The following is a 19,083-nucleotide window of genomic DNA, read 5'->3' as shown; positions in this document are numbered from 1 at the left end:
CACTGGTACAAGGCAGTTTTATATCAATATAACTGCATCCACACGAGGAGCTGTACCAGCATAACTGTTTCAATTAAAAAAAAAAAAAGTCACACCCCTAAATGAAATAGTTATACCAGTACAAAAATGGTCTTACACGCTCTCAAACCCACTCAGCCTTGCTTAAACTCACACCTACCTATCAATATGTAAATTGTACCCTCTTATGCACCACTCTGCATTTGGCCAAGTGAGTTTGAGTCCCAAAAAAGAGCCTAAATAGTTGTGATTTCCACACTGAAGGGGCCAGCAGATGCCATAAGTTACACTAGTTCAGACTCACCTCACTTTGGCCCTGTATCTTTATTTTATCAGGGCCCTTATTCATGGCAAAAAAAAAAAAATAGAAATGGCTAAAGGGAGGGAAAGGTTTGTAGAAAAACAAGTCAAATTTATGTAGGTTTCAGAGTAGTAGCCGTGCTAGTCTGTATCCGCAAAAAGAACAGGAGTACTTGTGGCACCTTAGAGACTAACAAATTTATTAAGCAAGGCCTCTCAGAGTTGGTAAGACAACTCCCACCTGTTCATGCTCTCTGTATGTGTGTATATATATCTCCTCAATATATGTTCCATTCTATATGCATCCGAAGAAGTGGGCTGTAGCCCATGAAAGCTTATGGTCTAATAAATTTGTTAGTCTCTAAAGTGCCACAAGTACTCCTGTTCTTTTTGCAAATTTATGTAGTAATACAAGGTCAGCCAGTGTTTTGAAACCAAAGGGAAATTTTATGGTTTTCTGTGAACTTATACAGCTTAACCACTTTATGTCTGAAGCCGCAGAATGCCCTCCTTTTGGTCTATATACCTGCTGCTATATACTTAGTAAATAAGGATGAAATCACATATGACCCAATAATCCCATGAATAGACTCAACGATTTCAATAAAATTGATATGATACTGTATACCCCTGATTTTCAGAAGGGCTGAGCAGCCAAAACTCCGACTGAAGTCAGTGGATGGGGAGTACCCAGTATCTCAGAAAATCTGACCCAGGTAGAATAGGGAACATTTTAGAATATATCTAAAGTACAATTAAACACCCGTGGCTGACCCAAGCTGACTCACAGGGTCCCAGAGCCCGAGTCTAAATGTCTATACTATAATTAAACAGCCGGGTAGCCTGAGCCCCACGAGCCCAAGTCAGCTGCAGGTGTTTAATTGTGTAGACATACCCTTAGCCAACCTAAAGCTGTGTTTGCTGTCGGAACCATGTGAAATGTTTGCAACAAGAACTGAAACTACAAAAAGTCACCAGGTTTTGACTTTGTTATGAACTCAAAACTGAGGATTCAGGGTCACCCGGGGATTGGAGGGCCTCACTTGTTTGAGAGGCACCCCAAATCCATGGAACAAATGATGCAGAGCAGCTGGGGTAAACTGTAGTGGGTGGCATTGCAACCTGGCACTCAGGGTTGCAGCACCGCTCAGGTTTGGCCCAGCCTCCCCTTGGTCATGACAGAGGGTGGGGGACAGCTGGGACAAAATTGAGTGAGTGTTGCTGAGATCTGGTACACAGGCTTGCAGTGCTACTATAGATGAACCGGTCCCTGCATGCAGTGTGCCACATGCCAGGTGTTCATCTGCTGGCTACCAAAACCATGGTGGCTCTCTCAGCAGTGGGGACTGGCTGGGAAGCAGGATGGACCCAACACCAGAAGGCAAGTCTCACCAGCAGGGAGGGGTAAGGTAAGGAGTGGGCTGGGGAGGCAGGGGCTCCTGGAGGGGATGGCAGGGGAGCTCCCTGGAGGGCTGAGGCTCCTGGGGGAGGGCTGGGTATAGGGGCTCATGTGCCAGGGGGTGGTTGTCAGCCTTTTTAGAAGGGTTGGGGGGGCTCCATTTCAGATTTTGCCCTAGGCCCCCATAAACCGGCCCTGCTAGGATTGTCGGAAAGCTCACAATGCTTCTGAGAAAAGCTGGGCCAATGGATATTTCTGCACCATGAGGAATGTGAGTGTTTCTCCTGGTTTTGTGTTGAAACTATGGAAACTTGATGGTTTCAAATGAGTTTCTTCCTTCCTTTCTTTCTTTGAACCTGAAACTCAAAGTGAAACTTGGGACTGTTGTAAACACAAGTGGGTAAAAGTGCAGAAAACGGTTAGATTAACTCCTATGAAGTGAAACTGATGAATTTCATGTTATTGACTATATCAATGCTATGGGGGCTTTTCTTTAAACTATTTGCTGAAGTGCTATGAATTTTGTGAGATGTCTCTCAATTGCCACAAGATGTCAGTGTTTCAGTACATTACAGCTGAATTTATATTGTCCAACTTATTTATCACTCCTCTGATCATTAACAGTGATGCTTTTTCAGTAATCTGAGACTGAGGATACTGCAGGCATTGACTGCACACTACACTATTGTTCAAACTCTGTTGTTTAAGCAGGGCCGGTGCAAGGAAGTTTCGTGCCGTAGGCGAAACTTCCACCTTGCGCCCCGCCCCCCCCCAGCCCTGCGGCAGCTCCCTGCCCCCCGCCCTGAGATGCCTCTCCCTGCAGTAGCTCCCCCCCCGGGGAGCCGTGCGGCAGCTCCCCACCCCAGCTCACCTCTGCTCCGCCTCCTCCCCGAGCATGCCGCCCCCGCTCTAATTCTCCTCCCCTCCCAGGCTCGCGGCGCCAAACAGCTGATTGGCGCCACAAGCCTGGGAGGCGGGAGAAGTGGAGTGGCCGCTGCGCTGGGAGAGGGAGTCTGAGCTGCACGTGTCAGCGTGCCGCCAGCAGCCCAACCCAGGAACGCTGTAAAAAAAAATTGGGGGCACCGCTTTTTGGCGCCCCCAAATCTTGGCGCCCTAGGCAACCGCCTAGTTTGCCTAAATGGTAGCACTGGCCCTGTGTTTAAGCAAAGATGTGTTAAATCTGGCACTTGTCTGGGGTTAATCATGTGAAATCCAGCCCCTGCATCACAGAAGGACCCAAACGACTGGGAAAGCTGTGATTATGTGTGTTGGGTGTAAGGGACATGTAGGAAAGCCCATATAGGGGGGTCAGAAAACATTCCTAGTTTTATGTACAGTGGAACTCCATCCCCATCTAAATTGGAAAGCATTTGGTATGCTGGTGTGTAGTCAGTGGGTCTGAGGCTTTACTGGGCTAAAATCTTGGAGAGTTGCAGGGAGAGCAGCAGCAGGTTGCATCTGCTGCTACATCCGGTGTTTTAAAATTGTGGGTATTGCTCCACTGCACTATGTTGAAGATTCTGCTCCTCACTTCTTCATATGGAGAAAATCCTGTGTATGTAGGCTTTATTCCACATGACAGGATTTGGTCCATAATCTTTAGTCCAGCCTGTCAAGGGATTTAAGCATCAAACATTTGCTAAAACAAGAGAAAATCCTGAAAGTAATCAAAATCTATATTAACTGCAACATTGTTCTTGACAGAAGTCAGTGTTAAAACACTGAAAGAGCAAATAGCCATCAGATTATATTGAATTTGAATGTTTATATTTTATTCGTCTGGGTATGACATTTTCTTGTACAAGGAAATTATTTCCCAACAGAAACACTTTATTTCCATACCTTTTGGAGGCTCAGTTGCTGATTAACACAACTTTAAAAAAAATTGTTTTGGTTAGGTTTTCCAAAGTGGCCATAACATCATTCAAGTCTATTCATGTTCTTATACCATATCTATCACTAAGGTACTTGAGTGATCTCCAGCAGTGAATTAGGGGACATGACCAACATTTTTCATGTCTGGTTCTTTCTTTATTTCTTTCTCTCATCCTCTCCCTAGAGGGGGAAATTACATTTTTAACATATGACATGCTATGTCTTTATATTAGCAAAATCCAGGTAGTAGAAATATACCTTGATCTTGGCATGGAACGTTGTGAGGTTTGAGGTAGTTCGGAGATCCCATGGGAGTTGGTTCCACAACCTTGAACCAGCCCTTGAGAAAGCTCTGTCTCATGCACAGACAAGCTTTATACCCTTGTGGACAGACCATTCCATAACATCTTGATGTGCAGGAACCTCCAAAGCAGAGCAGGCCAGTGATCCATTGATTATTTATTCCAATGTATAACTGATCTAAACAATTCGTCTAGAATCCCGTTTCTAACTGAGGCCCATGCTAGAGTCTTAATGGGAAAATGTAAAGTCCCCGGAGAAATACTATGCTACGGGGAAATTACTTCCCAATACCAATCAATGACCACAGTAGAGATGAAACACTGCAGACATTATTTCCAAATATTTATTTCAATGTTTAAGGATATAAACATATGAATTGCCATATTAGAGAAAGACAGTTCATTCAAACCAATACCTTGTGCAAGAGAGAACCTGGAGTGGACGATTAGGGAATAACCTGCCCATAGAAATTTTTTTTCTAACTCCTGTCAGTTAGTGATTGACTTTTTTGCCATGAAGTAGGAGAGTTTATATCCTTTATAAATAAATGTGCTTTGGCCGTGTTTGTATATTCTATCAAGCAATGTTACTGGCAGGAATGGTCCCCAAAACATTGACTTGTGAACAAATATTGCAAACTCTCTGCAAAAAGCAAACTTTGAATTTGTCCTGGAAACCTGATTCCAAGACTTATACTCATCCAGTCTGGGGACAGAAATCTTGTGTCCTGTGAAAACAGCTCAAATTTTAAATAGTTAATAATGGATATTCGAAGCAATATTTGCCAAGGACAGTTGATGAGCAATCTATAGGCTGAAATATATTTGTGCCAAAAGTCTGCAAACATCACAATTCCCACAGATCTATTCATTTGCTCAAAACTCTTCAAATAATGTGTTATACAAAGAGAACTGAACTATATATGTCATAGTGCCAGCTCGAATCCCAAAAGAATTGTATAGCCTTTGCAATTTTATCCTAGCTAGTGCAATTGCAGTTGCTATTTTTATTCTTATTAATCCTTTTACCTCCACTAATAATGTAAAAGTCAGCTAAACGTTAACGTCTACAAATGGTGGGTCAAGAAAATGTGATGATGGTTCTAGAGGTACAGTGCTCAACCTGTCTTTCAAATCAGACACATGGAGCAAACTTCTTCATTCAGTGATGCTGGTGTAAATCCAGGGCAACTCTATTCAATGCTAATGATTTACATAAGTGTAACTAAGCTAAGAATTTGACCCATTGTGTCAAAACTATGGGCAAAATCCTGTCTCCCTTTAAGACAAGGGCAAAATTTCCATTGACTTCAGGGGAGGCCTATGTGACTTAAAAAGAAGAGCTGATAACTAAATGCGACATTTATATTCTTCAGAAGTCATCTCACTTGTTATCTGGAAGCTTGTACCTACTAATGTCTGACAAGCCTGCTTATGATGTACCTGTTCTGTTGATGAGAATAGGACTGCTGCCTCCTGAGCTGTCAGTATGACAAATATTAAAAGGAAAGTAATGAAATAGTCACTCTTCTTGTTCTTCTTCGTAGTGCACAATCCATGAAATAGAAGCTATGAAGAGATCTTGCCAGAGATTCCGGGAGAAGCTAGATGAGATCGAGCAGCACCTGGTAGAGCAACATGATCTTTTTTCCAGTGCTATGTCAGATGAAGGAAGGTAATTATATCACTACAGAAATATACATATTATAGTCATTAAAAAAGCAACATTTTGGACCATGAGTGCATGTGCAGAGCATCTTGCTGTATGTGCCAACACTCAGACTTAACATTTTTACTGTATAACACAGAAGTCAGCATTCAGTTGTTCATCACTTTATTACTATCCATTTATCCAACCAATATTTTCTAAACTTGATCATGGCAGTGTATGTTATAAACAATTTATGCTGCATTAAGGTTAGGTGTACATAAGAGATTTATAATATATACCAACGAACGTACACTCTCTTTGATACTTCTCAGACTCAATGGCTGGGATTCCTCATGAGTATGACATCCCCAATCATGAAGGTGCCATCATGGGTATTGTGCATGTCGTGTGCCCACCCTGCAAGTGAAAAGGACTTTTTATGTAATTGTGTCCATAGAAAAGTATGACTTGTCTCCATTAATTTCAATGTTCAGAAACATTAGAATTAAAAATATGGTCTATTTTAGTTTTAAATGACTTAAAATACTATGGAAATACAGGCATAATTTGCAATAGATCTCATTTATTTTGACCTCAGCATTCCAGATGAACATAGGTGGGGGTTTGTGGGAGGAAGGTAGGGTTTGATGATGAGGGCATTATACAGATTGGGCCATAACCAAAGGAAGCACTGTATTAGAATCATAGCAGTAACACCATCATCAAGATTGTAAAACAGTCTCCATTATACACTTAATTTTAAAAAATAAGTCTTTCCTTCTAATAAAACTTGTTTCTGGCTGAAATTTTTCATGTGCAGTCCCTTGGCAGAGGAGGGTAGTTTGAGAAAAGGTAGCAGTTAATCGAACAAGACATTTTTGAATGAAGAGCACTTTGAAGTGTGGAGGGGGGGAAGGTATGTCTTTTTTTGTTCAGTTGTTTTGTTTTTGTTTTTTTGTAATGTCATAACTCAAAATGGCTGGCTCCAAAATCTGTTTAGTTGGGTTGTCTGCAGTGAGAACTAGTGCCCAGGACTATTTTTGTACGACTGAATGGTTATTCCCTATGAATTAATATGGGGAAAGGTTAAAAGAGAAAGGGAGGACACACACATGGATTCAGTTTATTCAGAGTTCTGTGGCCTGCATAGTGCAATGCAGTAAAGGAACTATCTGATGTTGGTACTGTTAGGTTATTATTTAGACTGTTTTGTGGTGCTATGTCTGAAACAACACTGCATTAATGGCATGAATGAGAAATGGATGCTTTGCAGAGCATCACTATTCACCTGATTGTTTTTCTTCTGTTGTCTACTACAGGGAGGAAAAAAGACAACTGCAGATCTTACGTCAAGCTATTCGTCGTGAGGTTTCTGAACTGGAATTCCAGCTGAATGATCGATCTCGCCAGGCTAGGGAGGGAATTTTGATGGTACGTTGTATAAGCAGCTATTCTTGTGAAACATAGGAAAAAGGAATCTAGTTTAAAGACGCTTTATCCTATTGCCTTTACTGGTGCAATGTCACAGTTAGTGGTTGCCGTATGTGGATTCCACATGCATTTGCTGTCAGTTGAACATGTGACCAAACCAACAAGGTTAAATTGTGTCACCTGGTACAACCGTGGGCCGACATTTTCAAAAAGGGACTAGTGATTCCAGGCGCTTCAGTTTTTAGGTGCCCAGTTTATGACTCCTTAAAGGGCTTTGATTTTCAAAACATTCTGAGGTCCAACCTTCTGAAAACCAGACCCTGGATACACTCAAAATCACTAGTGGTGTTGGCCACACTGTTGCTCTTTCAAAATCTAAAAAATGTTAAATCCAGTAAGTATTTTATTAATAAACTGCTGTCAGATGCAAAGCAAAAGTTTTCTCTTTGGAAAGAGAGAACTTTATATTTTGCCAGATCTCGAACTGATCACTTGTTTCTTGCCATTTGTGATTTTATAACCAAAAATGTCATCAACTTTCCTCCAAATCAACCACTGTAGTTATAGAATTGCTGCATGACTTAGAGTCATGTAAGCGTACGCACAAAACAACCATTTTGATACTAACTTCACAGTGCAGAAATTTTCAATTACTGAAGGCTGATAAGAGCCTGTAAAAATTAACATGGCTGGTAGGTGCGGTAAGGATTCACCTGGCATGGATACCCATCGTCTGCAGTTAATATGAAAGAAGTAAAACAACTGCTAGGAGCAGTCAGTAGTGAAACAGTTGATGTACACAGAATACGTATCGTAGCTATGGAGTGACTGAAAGCTGTTGTTTGAGCAGTAACTAAAGCCAGCATGAGAGTAAAACCCCAAAAAGATTTAAGTGCTCCTAAATTATTTGAAGGGTATCCACATTAAGCATAATTGTCATCCCCATTAAGCAACAGTTGTTGCTATAAAGCATTGTACCAACCTACCCACCCGCTTCTCTGTGCTGGACACAGGATCTGGTAAATGTCTGAAGGTAGCATGTCTGCACCTGTTTCTCTTCAGGTCAGGCACAGACCTGGATCTGGAAACCCCTGCCACAAAAACACCCAAGTGCACACAGAGTTCTGAGACCATTTAATTAGGCCGGGAGAAGTAGCTGCTCAGTCTGGGCCTCTGTCCTGGTGGGATTTGCTGCTCCATGGCTACTCAGTCTTCCCTTGCCCTCAGGATACGTGCAACCCTAAGTCCCCAGTGCTCATCACCAGTCCCAATCTAGCTGTCCCTGACAGTCCTGTTCTTGGGCTCATTCACACTGCGCCCAGGGCAACACATTCCTTCTTCCTCCCACAGAACTCTCTCCCCCACCCCCAAAACACATGCTCCTGTCAGGATGGCAAGTCCCTCCAGCTCCTCCCCACAGTCATGGAATCCTCCAGTTTCTTGCCCCTCTAGGCCGTTGACTCCCATAACGTAGCTGTTCACATTTAGGTGCCATCTGCTGGCTTATTACATTACCCTCCATGCCCACCTTCTAAGATGATGTGCCTCCGCATCCTGCTGAAGCTACTTCAAACAGTCCTTAAGCCAGTCTGTGCACCTGCTGCAGTCTGCCCTGGGATTCTGAGACTGGTGGCAGGGGTGAGTCTTTGGAATGACCCTCTGCTGAGCCCTATCCTGATACCACCTCAAGTGTTTGTTCACGATCCCCATCTTCATCAGGCCAGGGTACCCATTCTAGGCTTTCTGACACAGGAACATTCCTTGTATGTAAGAACTGCAGATGAGCTGCAATACAGAACTCCTGAGAGTATTTTGCCTGAGGTTGGGTGGTCACCGAGGGCTCCTGTGTGGGCTCAATGTCCCTGCCCTCAATTCACAGAGGGCTTCAACTGGTTGTAATCTGCCACAAAAGTTTATCCACGAAGCACCCCAGACAATTTCCTGATGCCTGTAAAAGGAACCATTAAGCTTTCTGCATAATTTTGGACCCTGCCCCTTCCTGGTCTCATACCCACACCGACTTGCTTAGCTCATACACCTCTCTGGTGACCCAGACATCATAATATTCTTTCTGTCTTTGTGTGGCCGTAGCCTGATTCCTCTTAGCAGCTCACAGAACTCAAGTATCCTGCTACCTGTGTGACATAGTTGGATGGATTGCTAAACTTGTTTTCTCCTAAAACTTCAGCTCAATGTGCAACAGCAGTCAAAAAGGCTAACCATGTTAGGAACTATTAGGAAAGAGAGAGAAAATAAGACAGAGAGTATCATAATCCCCATTATAAATCCATGGTGCTCCCACACCCTGAATACTGTGCTCAGCTCTGGTCTCCCCATCTCAAAAAAGGATATAGTGGAACTAGAAAAGATTTAGAGAAGGGAAATAAAGATGTTCAAGGATATGGAACAGCTTCCATACAAGGAGAGACTAAAAAGATCAGGGCTGTTCAGTTTAGAAAAGAGATGACTAAGGGCATGGGGGGGATATGATAAAAGTCTATACAATCATGAATGGTGTGGAAAAAGTGAATAGAGAAGTGTTATTCACCCTTTCCCACAATACAAAAACCAAGGGTCACCTGATCAAATTAATAGGCAGCAGATATAATACAAACAAGAGGAAATGCACAATTAGACTGTGGAACTCATTGCCATAGGATGTTATGATGGCCAAAAGTATAACTGGGTTTAAAAAAGAACTAGATAGGTAATGGAGGATAAGTCCATCAATGGCTATTAGCCAAAGATGGTTGGGGCTGCAACCCCATACTTGAGGTGACCCCAAACCTCTGACTGTCAAAAACCCGGAGGGGAAGCCTGCTGGATGTCTCCAAAATTGTCCTGTTGTGTATACTTCCCCTGAACCTCTGGTAGTGGCCTCTGTTGGAGACAGGATATAGGGCTAGGTGGACCATTGGTTTGACCCAGTATGCTAATGTTCTAACTCTTCCAAAACATCTACCCCAGCTATTCATTCAACAGGCAGGCAGATCTTCCACCAAATAACACCATAAAGGGTGTATATCCTGTAGATGACTGGACAGTGCTCCACTAGGCCATCCTAATGTAGGGGACAAGCTCATATCACTCTCTTTGATTGTTTTGAATCAGGGAGGGCAGCATACCAACACACACGTGGTTGAATCATTGAACTAACCTATCAGATTAGGGATGATAAGGTGTAGTGCAGGTTTTCTGGACCTCCCAAAGGTCACACACCTCTTCGAACAAAGGGAATTCAACATTTCTTCCCTGATCAGCATGCAGGAACTGAGGCATGTGTCTATGGTAGCACACAACCTATTGACAAATGCTACTGTCGGAACTTCCTGATCAGGAAGGGGATATGCTTCTGCACTCTTTGAAAAACAGTCAGCCACTAGAAGCACATATTTATTCCCTTGGGGTATAATGGACAAAGGCCCCAAGATAGCCAATGCCATTCTTTCATTCAATGCCTGGCCTGGGTAGAGACCATTGGAGCTCTGGGTTTACTTCCCATTTCTTTTCAAGCCCCACACACCCTCACAATCCCAAGGACCTCCTTCTTTGGCACCACGCCTTGAATAAGTTCAGACCTTTTCCAAGATCCTGGCAGTTTCCGCACCAGCATTCCCTGTCTAACACTTGGCTCAGGCCACATAGTCCAATAGCTTTTCAGGCCTGGACGATGCTGAGCTTCATCTGGGAATTCCCCACTACCAGTTCCCTTCCTACACCAATCTATTGGCCCTATGGGAAACTGAGGCACAGAGAGATTAGGGGTAGAATTCACAAAGGTATTCGGCATCTAATGCCCATTGATTTCAATGGGAGTTAGGCACTTAAATACCTTTGTGAATCTCATCTTAAGTGATTTGCCCAAGGTAACACAAGAAGTCTCTGACAGACCTGGGGACTGAACTTTGTTTTCCCAAGTCTCTAGTTAATGCCCTAACCTCTGAACTATCCTTCCTTCCTAGCCTATGTTGCCTCCCTAAGGACTTATCTATGCAGGGAAATTGACTGGCATTGCTAGAGCTCAGTAATGATAAAAGTGACTTTATTTTGGAATATTTACTCTGATAAAGTCACTTTTATGCTGGAATAGTGTTCCCATGGGGAGTTACTCCAGCATATCTGTAGAGACTTACTTATTGTGTTATAGTTGTGCTTGTCATTTTCCCCTGTGTGGATAAGCCCTAAAACACAACTCAAATTGGGGACAGGGAAGAAGGAAGCCCTATCTTCATTTGGTGCAAAGTAGGGAGATGGCCACCAGAGTTGTATCTCCCCAGGGTTGCTCTGCCTGGTTTTAGTGTCGCTTACAGTAGCTGAGGAAGAATAGTTGAATTGACAATGCAGCACTCTGTGCCTGCCCCAACATCTCCACCAGCTTTCTCCTCCACCACAGGAATTCTCCATTAGCCATTTCCAGATTGAAGCCATTCATTTTGCAGTGCCTGCATGACACACAGTGCATGGCGCACTGGTGAATCTGGGCCACAAATTGTTATGATACACCCTTTTCAATCTAGGGCTGCCGCACACATCCACAGAGGTCTGCTTGGGGGGGTTGTACTTAGGGTACGTCTTCACTACCCACCAGATTGGCAGGTAGTGATCAATCTATTGGGGATCGCTCTGCTGTCGACTCCGGAACTCCACCGCGGTGAAAGGCGGAAGCGGAGTCGACGGGGAAGCAGTGGCAGTGAATCCCGCGCCGTGAAGATGGGAGGTAAGTCGAACTAAGATACGTCGACTTCAGCTATGCTATTCTCGTAGCTGAAGTTGTGCATCTTAGGTCGATTCCCTCCTCTCCCCCCCAGTGTAGACCAGGCCTAAGGCAACTGTGTCAGTCAATCACAATAAAAATTTGAAATTTATGTTACTGAAACCTGAAAATGGGATTGAAATTTATTACTGAATTCTTTTCACGGCAGCATATCAGCTGCCAAATTATACTTTGTTTTTTTGACCAGCAATAAGAAGTGGGCATGCTTCATAACCTCTCCTGTGTATCACCGTCTGATACCTTTTAATAAATTTTTATTACTACAATATGCATGTCTTCCCTATTTTCTCTGCTGCAGCTGGACCAATTACTAGGAGAACAATCCCATCTGTTTTCAGAGCTTGGACTCCCTGATTGGAAGGAAGAAAGAAATGCCCAGAATAAACAAGTTGCTCCAGATGCCGCTGACACTACGCATCCTAGAGCTGGGTGCTCAGAAACGGTAGTTCCAAGGTGCCTGAGCAGAAGTGAAACATTCCCATCAGCTCCATCAGCCTCAATGCCAGGAATGCCAGAGATACAGTTTCCTGCTATGGCAACAGCGGAGCTAGACCCACAGGAACTCCCCAGCAGTAAAAAGGAAATAAAAGGTCCTCCCCAGCCAAAAATTGACTTTAAGGCTTTTCTACAGAGTGTAAGAATTCATTTTATTCTGGTTGCTTGCATATTCCAATGTCAGAACATGCTGACACAAGATTACTATTGTTTTTATTACAGTAGTGGCTAGAGGCCCAATCAAGGGCCCCTTTGTGCTAGGTGTTATACATACCCCTACCAAGCTATAGTTTCTGCTCTAAATACCTTACAATCTAAATAGATAGGGCAGACAAAGATTTTTTTCTTTATTGTTCAAGATACAAAAACTTAGTAAAAGAGATTAACTAGAAAGTGGTCTACCTAAAAAGTCAGATGGGTAATGGTCTTGGTCTTTCACTTTTCCACTTAAGAATATGGACCCAAATCTTTAGGGCTGGACCTTCTCTTAAGCAAATAGATAGAGCCAAATTCTGCACTACCTTCATATAAGCCTCAGTAAAATCAGTGGATTTTATTCTTCTCACTTTTAGGGTTGCCAGGTGTCTGGTTTTCGGACACTGACCGGGCCATTAAAAGTCCAGTTGGCAGGCTCCCGCCTGGCTCCACATGGCTCCCGGAAGCGGCGACATGTCCCTCTGGCTCCAAAGCGCAGGGGCAGCCAGGGAGGCTCCATGCACTGCCCCTACACTATGTGCCAGCTCCTCAGCTCCCATTGGCTGGGAACTGCACCCCTCCTGCACCCCAAGCCCCTCATCCTCACCCCACACCCCCAGCTGGAGACCTCCCCCCCACAAACTCCAATGCTCTCTCCCAGCCCAGAGCCTTCTCACACCCCAAACCCCTCATTCCTGGCCCCATCCCAGTGCCTGCACCCCCCAGCCAGAGACCTCTCCCCCCACACCCCATTCCCCTGCCCCAGCCCAGAGCCCTCTCCCATACCTAAACCCCTCATTTCTGGCCCCACCCAGAGCCTGCTCCACCAGCCAGAGCTTTCACCCCCTCCTGTACCCCAACCCCATACCCCAGCTCGGTAAAAATGAGCGAGTGAGTGAGTGTGGGGCAGAGCGAGTGACAGAGGGAGGAGATATGGAGTGAGCAGGGGGTGGGAACTCAGAGAAGGGGGCGTTCAGAGGGACATGTCACCGCTTCCGGGAGCCATGAGGAGCCAGGTCGGGACAAGGGTGTTCGGTTTTATGCAATTAGAAAGTAGGCAACCCTATTCTCATACCAGTTTTATACACAGGAGTTATCCCTGATTTATAGTGGTAAAGCAGAATCACGAAATCATTTCCAAGAATGAAGTCCCTGGCTTAGAGAACCAAACAAGCAATTAAAGATTTCATTTAATGTATTGTGTTCCTTTATACCAGATATTTAAAGACTAAGACTGTTTAGCTATTTAGAGACTAGTTGTTAGTTGATTACTAGTTTTTAGTTACTTAAAGACTAAGACTTATTTTTCTTTTGCCAGCTGAAGAAATCATTCCGAAATTTTCAGTAATGACATAGCAGAATGAAGAGATTGAAGGAAGACTGACAACTGTGGACTTTTTAAAAAAAAAAATAGTTGTGACTTCTTCCTACAACAAACACTTTAAAGCATCTAAGGCTTTACAAAAACAGAATGAAATAGCTGTCATTTGCAGCAGGGCATTCTATATATTTTCGCAATGCATGGACTGCCCTGAAAGGAAACCATTTATCTCGATGAAGGTGCCATGTATTGTGCTGTTCTGTGGTCATAGGCAAAAGGCCTGCAGTAAATTCTATCCTTTGGCACAGTATTAGACGCCAGATTGTAAGCTGTCATTTCAAAAAACAGTTGAGCCCTCATAGTTGTGAAGAAAATCTTGGAAACGTGAACCTAGTAAACTGATGTTGCACTGTCTTCCTGTACATTCACCCAGCCTGAGAAAATAACTTGGAAAGGTATTAACTGTATAACTGCTGGTCATTTGAGTGAAGCAGCTAGCTAACATTAATCCTCAACCCCAAACTGCCTCGCACACTTTCCCTATCAACCACTAAAACCTCCATCTTCCCCAACAACTTCTATGATGGATGTATCTATCATCGCTATAGAAATCTGCAGCACAATGCCAATGTGTGGACAGCATACAATGTAGATTGAATTGAGTACCAAAATATATAACACAGTGAGTATCGTACTGATTGTATTAGTCATTTTCATATTTAATTCATAGAAACCTAATTTTAAAATAATATAACTGAAACCACTGCAAAAAAACCTGCAGAACCCAAGAAGGCTGCAGGATCCAGGGCCACTGCCTCAGCATTCTGGTCCAGTTTGCCGTGGAATACACAGGGCTTTGATTTAGACACAAAATCTATTAGCTTGGAAAGCATGTATAAGTTCTGAGGCACCTCTGGGTCTACCAGCTGTGTATGGGATGGCAATACATAAAGTGTTCAGTATTAGAGACACGGTATTTTGTCTGACTGCTTTTTAGCTTAGTGCTTTACATCTACAAGGATTGCCAGACATCTAACCATTTGTTTAATGCTGTGAAGGCGTTTTTGTGTCATTTAGGCCTTCATCTTCCAAGTCTTTACCCAATGGAAGTGCAAGTGAAGGCATCACTTGCTCACCAGTAAGATTAAGTGCTGAATGGTAGTAAAGATCCATTTCTCTCCACTTACAGTGCACAGGGTAACAAGCAGGGCAAGGCTGTCATTGGCTTAAGTAAAAGCCTCAAGTTAATGGGGTGTTTATTAAAGCACTCCTGGTGTAGAATAAAATTCATCCCTCTGCAGATGGCCAGCCTGGGACCTGTGCACCACTTACACCCTATTTGAAGGCATAATAGGGACTTAAAAAAGGTGCTTGGGACTTGTAGCCCTCTGCACAGGGGTGAATTTCACCTGCCAGTTAGTAGGCAGGAGTAACCAGTCACAGCAACACCCTTTAAAATGTGTGTGTGTGCTCCCCTCGCTCATCATTTTCTACTTTGCACTGACACGTTCCACCCTCTGAGGGTGAGGATATGTCCCGTTTCGGACAGGACAGGACAGTCCCTTTTTAAAGCCTTGTCCCGGTCGTCCTGACTTTTTTGGCAAAGGGAACATTTGTCCCATTTGCTCGGGCCGACTTCATCAGCTGGCAAAAGCAAATAGGTCAAATGCCCATTTTTGTCAAAAAACAGGCTGCGGCGCAGAGGAATGTGGAGGGGTGGTGGTGATGCCAGCACCATGCAGCAGGGGGAGGCAGGATTTGCACGGGGAGGGTGGGGGGTAAGTCAGGGCTGTGAGGATAAGCGAACTCAGTCTTGTGCAGGGGGAGGGGGACGGAGCAGGCAGGGCTCAGGTGAGCTGCAACCCTCAGCCTCACGTGGGGGAGGGGGACAGGTATAGCGCCTGCGAGCTGTGACCCCCCCCCCCCGAGCTGTGCATGGGAGAGGCAGATAGGTATGTTTCAGGAGAGCAGCATCCCAAGTCTCATGTGGGGGCGGGCCGTAGGCAGAGCTTGGGCAAGCAGTGACCCCAGCCTGAGGTGGATGGGGGAAAGGGGCAGGCAGGAGTTGGGGAAGCAGCCACCCCAGCCTCGCACACAGGATGGCAGGCAGGGCTCTAGTGAGGGGCGATCCCAGCCCCGCTCGGGGGAGGGAAGGGTAGGAAGGGTTCAAGTGAGCCGTGACCCCAGCCTTGAGTGGGGGAGAGGACAGCCACAGGCAGGGTTTGGGTGAGCAGGCACCCCCACCTCACACGCTGAGTGAGGGGCAGCGGCAGACAGGGCTGGGGGGGGAGAAGTGACCCCTGGGGCAGGTATGCCTTGGGCGAACAGTGACCACAGCCTCACACAGGGGGGGTCGGTCAGGGCTCAGACAAGCAGTGGCCCCAGCCTCGTGCGTGGGAGGGAGCAGGTAGGGTTGCCAACTTCTTAATCACACGAAACTGAACAGCCCTGCCCCGGCCCTCTCCACAAGACCCCACCCCTTCTCTGAGGCTCCATCCCCCTCCCTCTATTCCTTCTCCCCCACCCTCACGCATTTTCACCAGCCTGGGGCAGGCGGTTGTGGTGTGTGGTGGGGCTGCAGTCTCTGGCTGGTGGTGCGGCCAGAAATCAGGGTTCAGGATGGGGGAGAAGGCTCTGTGTTGGGGCAGGGGATTGGGGTGTAGGGGGTGAGGTCTCTGCCTGTGGGGTGCAGGCACTGGAGTGGGGCTGGGGATGAGAGGTTTGGGATGCAGGAAGGGGCTCCAGGCTGGGGCTGAGGTGTTCGGAGTGGGGGCGGGCTCTGGCTAGGTGTGTAGGCTCTGGGGTGGGGCTGGGGATGAGGGTTTTGGGGTGTAGGAGGAAGCTCAGGGCTTGGGAGGTGGGCTCCAGGAGGAATTTGGGTGCAGGAGGGGACAGCAGGCTGGGGCAGGGTGTTGGAGTGTGGGAGGGAGTTCAGGGTTACCGTGGCTCTCAGGAGGCGGCCGCCAGCTCCCTGCAGCCCCTAGGTGCATGGCCATCCAGGGAGGCTCCACCCACTGCGCTCGCGCCCGCAGGTCCTGCCCTTGCAGCTCCCATTGGTTGCGGTTTCCAGCCAATGGGGCAGCACATGGCACCTTCCTTGCCACCCATGCGCCTAGGTGCCGCAAGGACCTGGTGGCCGCATCCAGGAGCTGCACAGACCTAGGGTAAGCAGGGAACCTGCCTTAGCCTGCCCCGCCCCGAACAAACTTTTAACAGCCTGGTCGGTGGTGCCGCCAGGAGCCGCCAGGGTCCCTTTTCGACCAGGCTTTGCAGTCAAAAACTGGATGCCTGGCAACCCTAGGGCAGGGCAGGCATGGCCTGGGCGAACAGCGATCCCCCAGCCTTGCATGAGGGCAGGGGTTCAGGAAGGGCTCGGGCAAACCATGATCCCAGCCTTGTGTGGGTGGTGGGGAGCAGGGGCATGCATGGCTCTGGTAAGCATTGACCCCAGCCTCACGTAGGGGTAGGAAGGGCTTGAAGGATCTGTGATGTTAGCCTCGAGCAGGGGTGAGGAGCAGTGGCAGGCATGACTGAGGCGAGCAGCGATCCCAGTGTCACATGGGGGCGAAGAGGCCAGGGCCAGGCAAGGCTCGGGAGAACAGCCACTCCAGGTTCACCGGGGGGTGGGGACAAGCAGGGTTTGGGTGATCTCCAACCTCACTTTGGCGTGGGGGGGGAGGGGGTTGCAGGCAGGGCACAGGCAAGCAGTGACCCCAGCCTCGCACAGGGGAGAGGGGGATTGGACTGGCTTAGGCAAGCTGCGCCCCCAGCCTCACAGGGGGCACGGCAAGAAGGGCACAGACAAGCAGTGATCCCAACCTCCCACTGGAAGCTGCAGGCAGGGCCTGGGCCAGCTGTGACCCCAACCTCACTTGGGGGGGAGGGGGTGGTAGGAAGGGCTTGAGTGAGCAGCTATCCCAGCCTTGCACAGGGGGCTGCAGACAGTGCTCGGGCGAGCAGCGACCCCAACGTCACACAGGGAGCTGCAGGCAGGGCTCAGGCGAGCAGTAATCCCAGCTTTGCATGGGGGAGGGAGTTGCAGGCAGAGCTTAGAGGGGAAACAACCCCAGCCTCGCATGGAAGGGAGGCAGGCAGTTCTTGGGTGAGCAGCAACCCCAATCACACAGGGGCTGGGGGTGGGAAAGGAGGCAGGAAGGGCTCAGGCATGCAGCAACCCCAGCTTTGTGCTGCAGGAGGGGCAGGCAGGACTCAGGCCAACCCCACAGTGGTTTGGGAAGTTTGGTCACCGTACACCCTCTGAACATGTATAGATAGGATCAAACTCTTGTCAGTAGAACTTCTAGCCAGACACCACCTCTGGCCCAATCATACTTGCCTTAGTGACACAAACTCCTAATGACTTCAGTGGGAGTTTTATGTGACAAAGGCAACAAGATCTGTCCCACCGTGGCCCGTATTTCCTCTTTGAAAAATCTCTTAAAATATTGATGCAAAAGCTGTTTTTAAATAACAGAATCCACAGCACCTGAGCCAGAGCACTTTGTTTACGAAAAATGTTGCTTCAGTGTAAATGTTTTCTGAAAAACTAACAGGCAGGTGCAGACATATGTCGCTGTAACAGGATAGATAAAATCGATTTTATTGAGGAAACTAGCAATGGAAAATTGAAACTCCTATCCCTTTTAGCCATTCATGGTTAATACATGAACTTATTGACCTTTTTAATTACAACTCAAAAGAGCACTTACACTGAATTAATCTTACTTTAAAAACCATCCTCTTCAAAACTCAAGGTGGGCTCCTTTAAAGTGTGTGAGCCTGTGACAGGAACCCAGGGATGCAACCTGGGACTGCTGTGCCCCCTTAACTCACTAATCTGGGTTGTCTCTCACAATGCCTTACTGGTGACAAGCAGCAACCCCTCCAGGTGCTGTTACCACTCAGTACAATTGCATGTGAAGCCCCACACCCAGCTAGATTGCATGAATGCTCCCAGAGCCACTCACGAATCACACAGAGAAAGGCACCAGCCAAATCCTCCCTGCTCCCAGTCTTGTACTTCAGGAATATACCCTCTTGCACTGCTCAAGACCTTTTCTTGAGCAATGCAAGTTTATTAATTGGTTCACCACTTCATCAATGGAAAGTGGACATACACTAGTCTTTGTAACCTGAGCATATTTACCAAGCACTTCAATCAAATGCACTGGTAATGATAAACATTAGAATAAGTTTATTGATTACAAAAGATGGATTTTAAGTGATTGGCAAAAGTCCCTGCAGCTCGCGGCTTCCCGCAGCTCCCATTGGCGGGGAACAGTGAAGTATAGCCACTGGAAGCTGCGGACGGTCAATGTAAAC

General features: G+C 46.3%; 1 protein-coding gene across 6 annotated transcripts in view; it reads left to right on the top strand.

Annotated features, from left to right (window-relative positions):
* The window catches only part of ITPRID1 (ITPR interacting domain containing 1), a 76,585-nt gene extending 61,853 nt beyond the window's left edge, over positions 1–14,732 (top strand). For all 6 annotated transcript variants that reach the window (XM_054016788.1, XM_054016785.1, XM_054016786.1 and 3 more), the window contains 4 exons: positions 5,442–5,569; positions 6,865–6,976; positions 12,049–12,384; positions 13,759–14,732. In XM_054016788.1, coding sequence (XP_053872763.1) covers positions 5,442–5,569; positions 6,865–6,976; positions 12,049–12,384; positions 13,759–13,788 — 606 coding nt within the window. In that variant the 3' untranslated portion in view covers positions 13,789–14,732. The remainder of the gene's footprint in view (positions 1–5,441; positions 5,570–6,864; positions 6,977–12,048; positions 12,385–13,758) is intronic.
* The last annotated feature ends 4,351 nt before the right edge of the window (positions 14,733–19,083 follow it).

The sequence above is a fragment of the Malaclemys terrapin genome, chromosome 2 (genome assembly GCF_027887155.1).
Source record: "Malaclemys terrapin pileata isolate rMalTer1 chromosome 2, rMalTer1.hap1, whole genome shotgun sequence".
In the NCBI taxonomy this organism is placed as follows: Eukaryota; Metazoa; Chordata; order Testudines; family Emydidae; genus Malaclemys; species Malaclemys terrapin.
The sequence above is the reverse complement of the archived record's forward strand: the minus strand, read 5'-3'. Positions and strand labels throughout refer to the sequence as shown.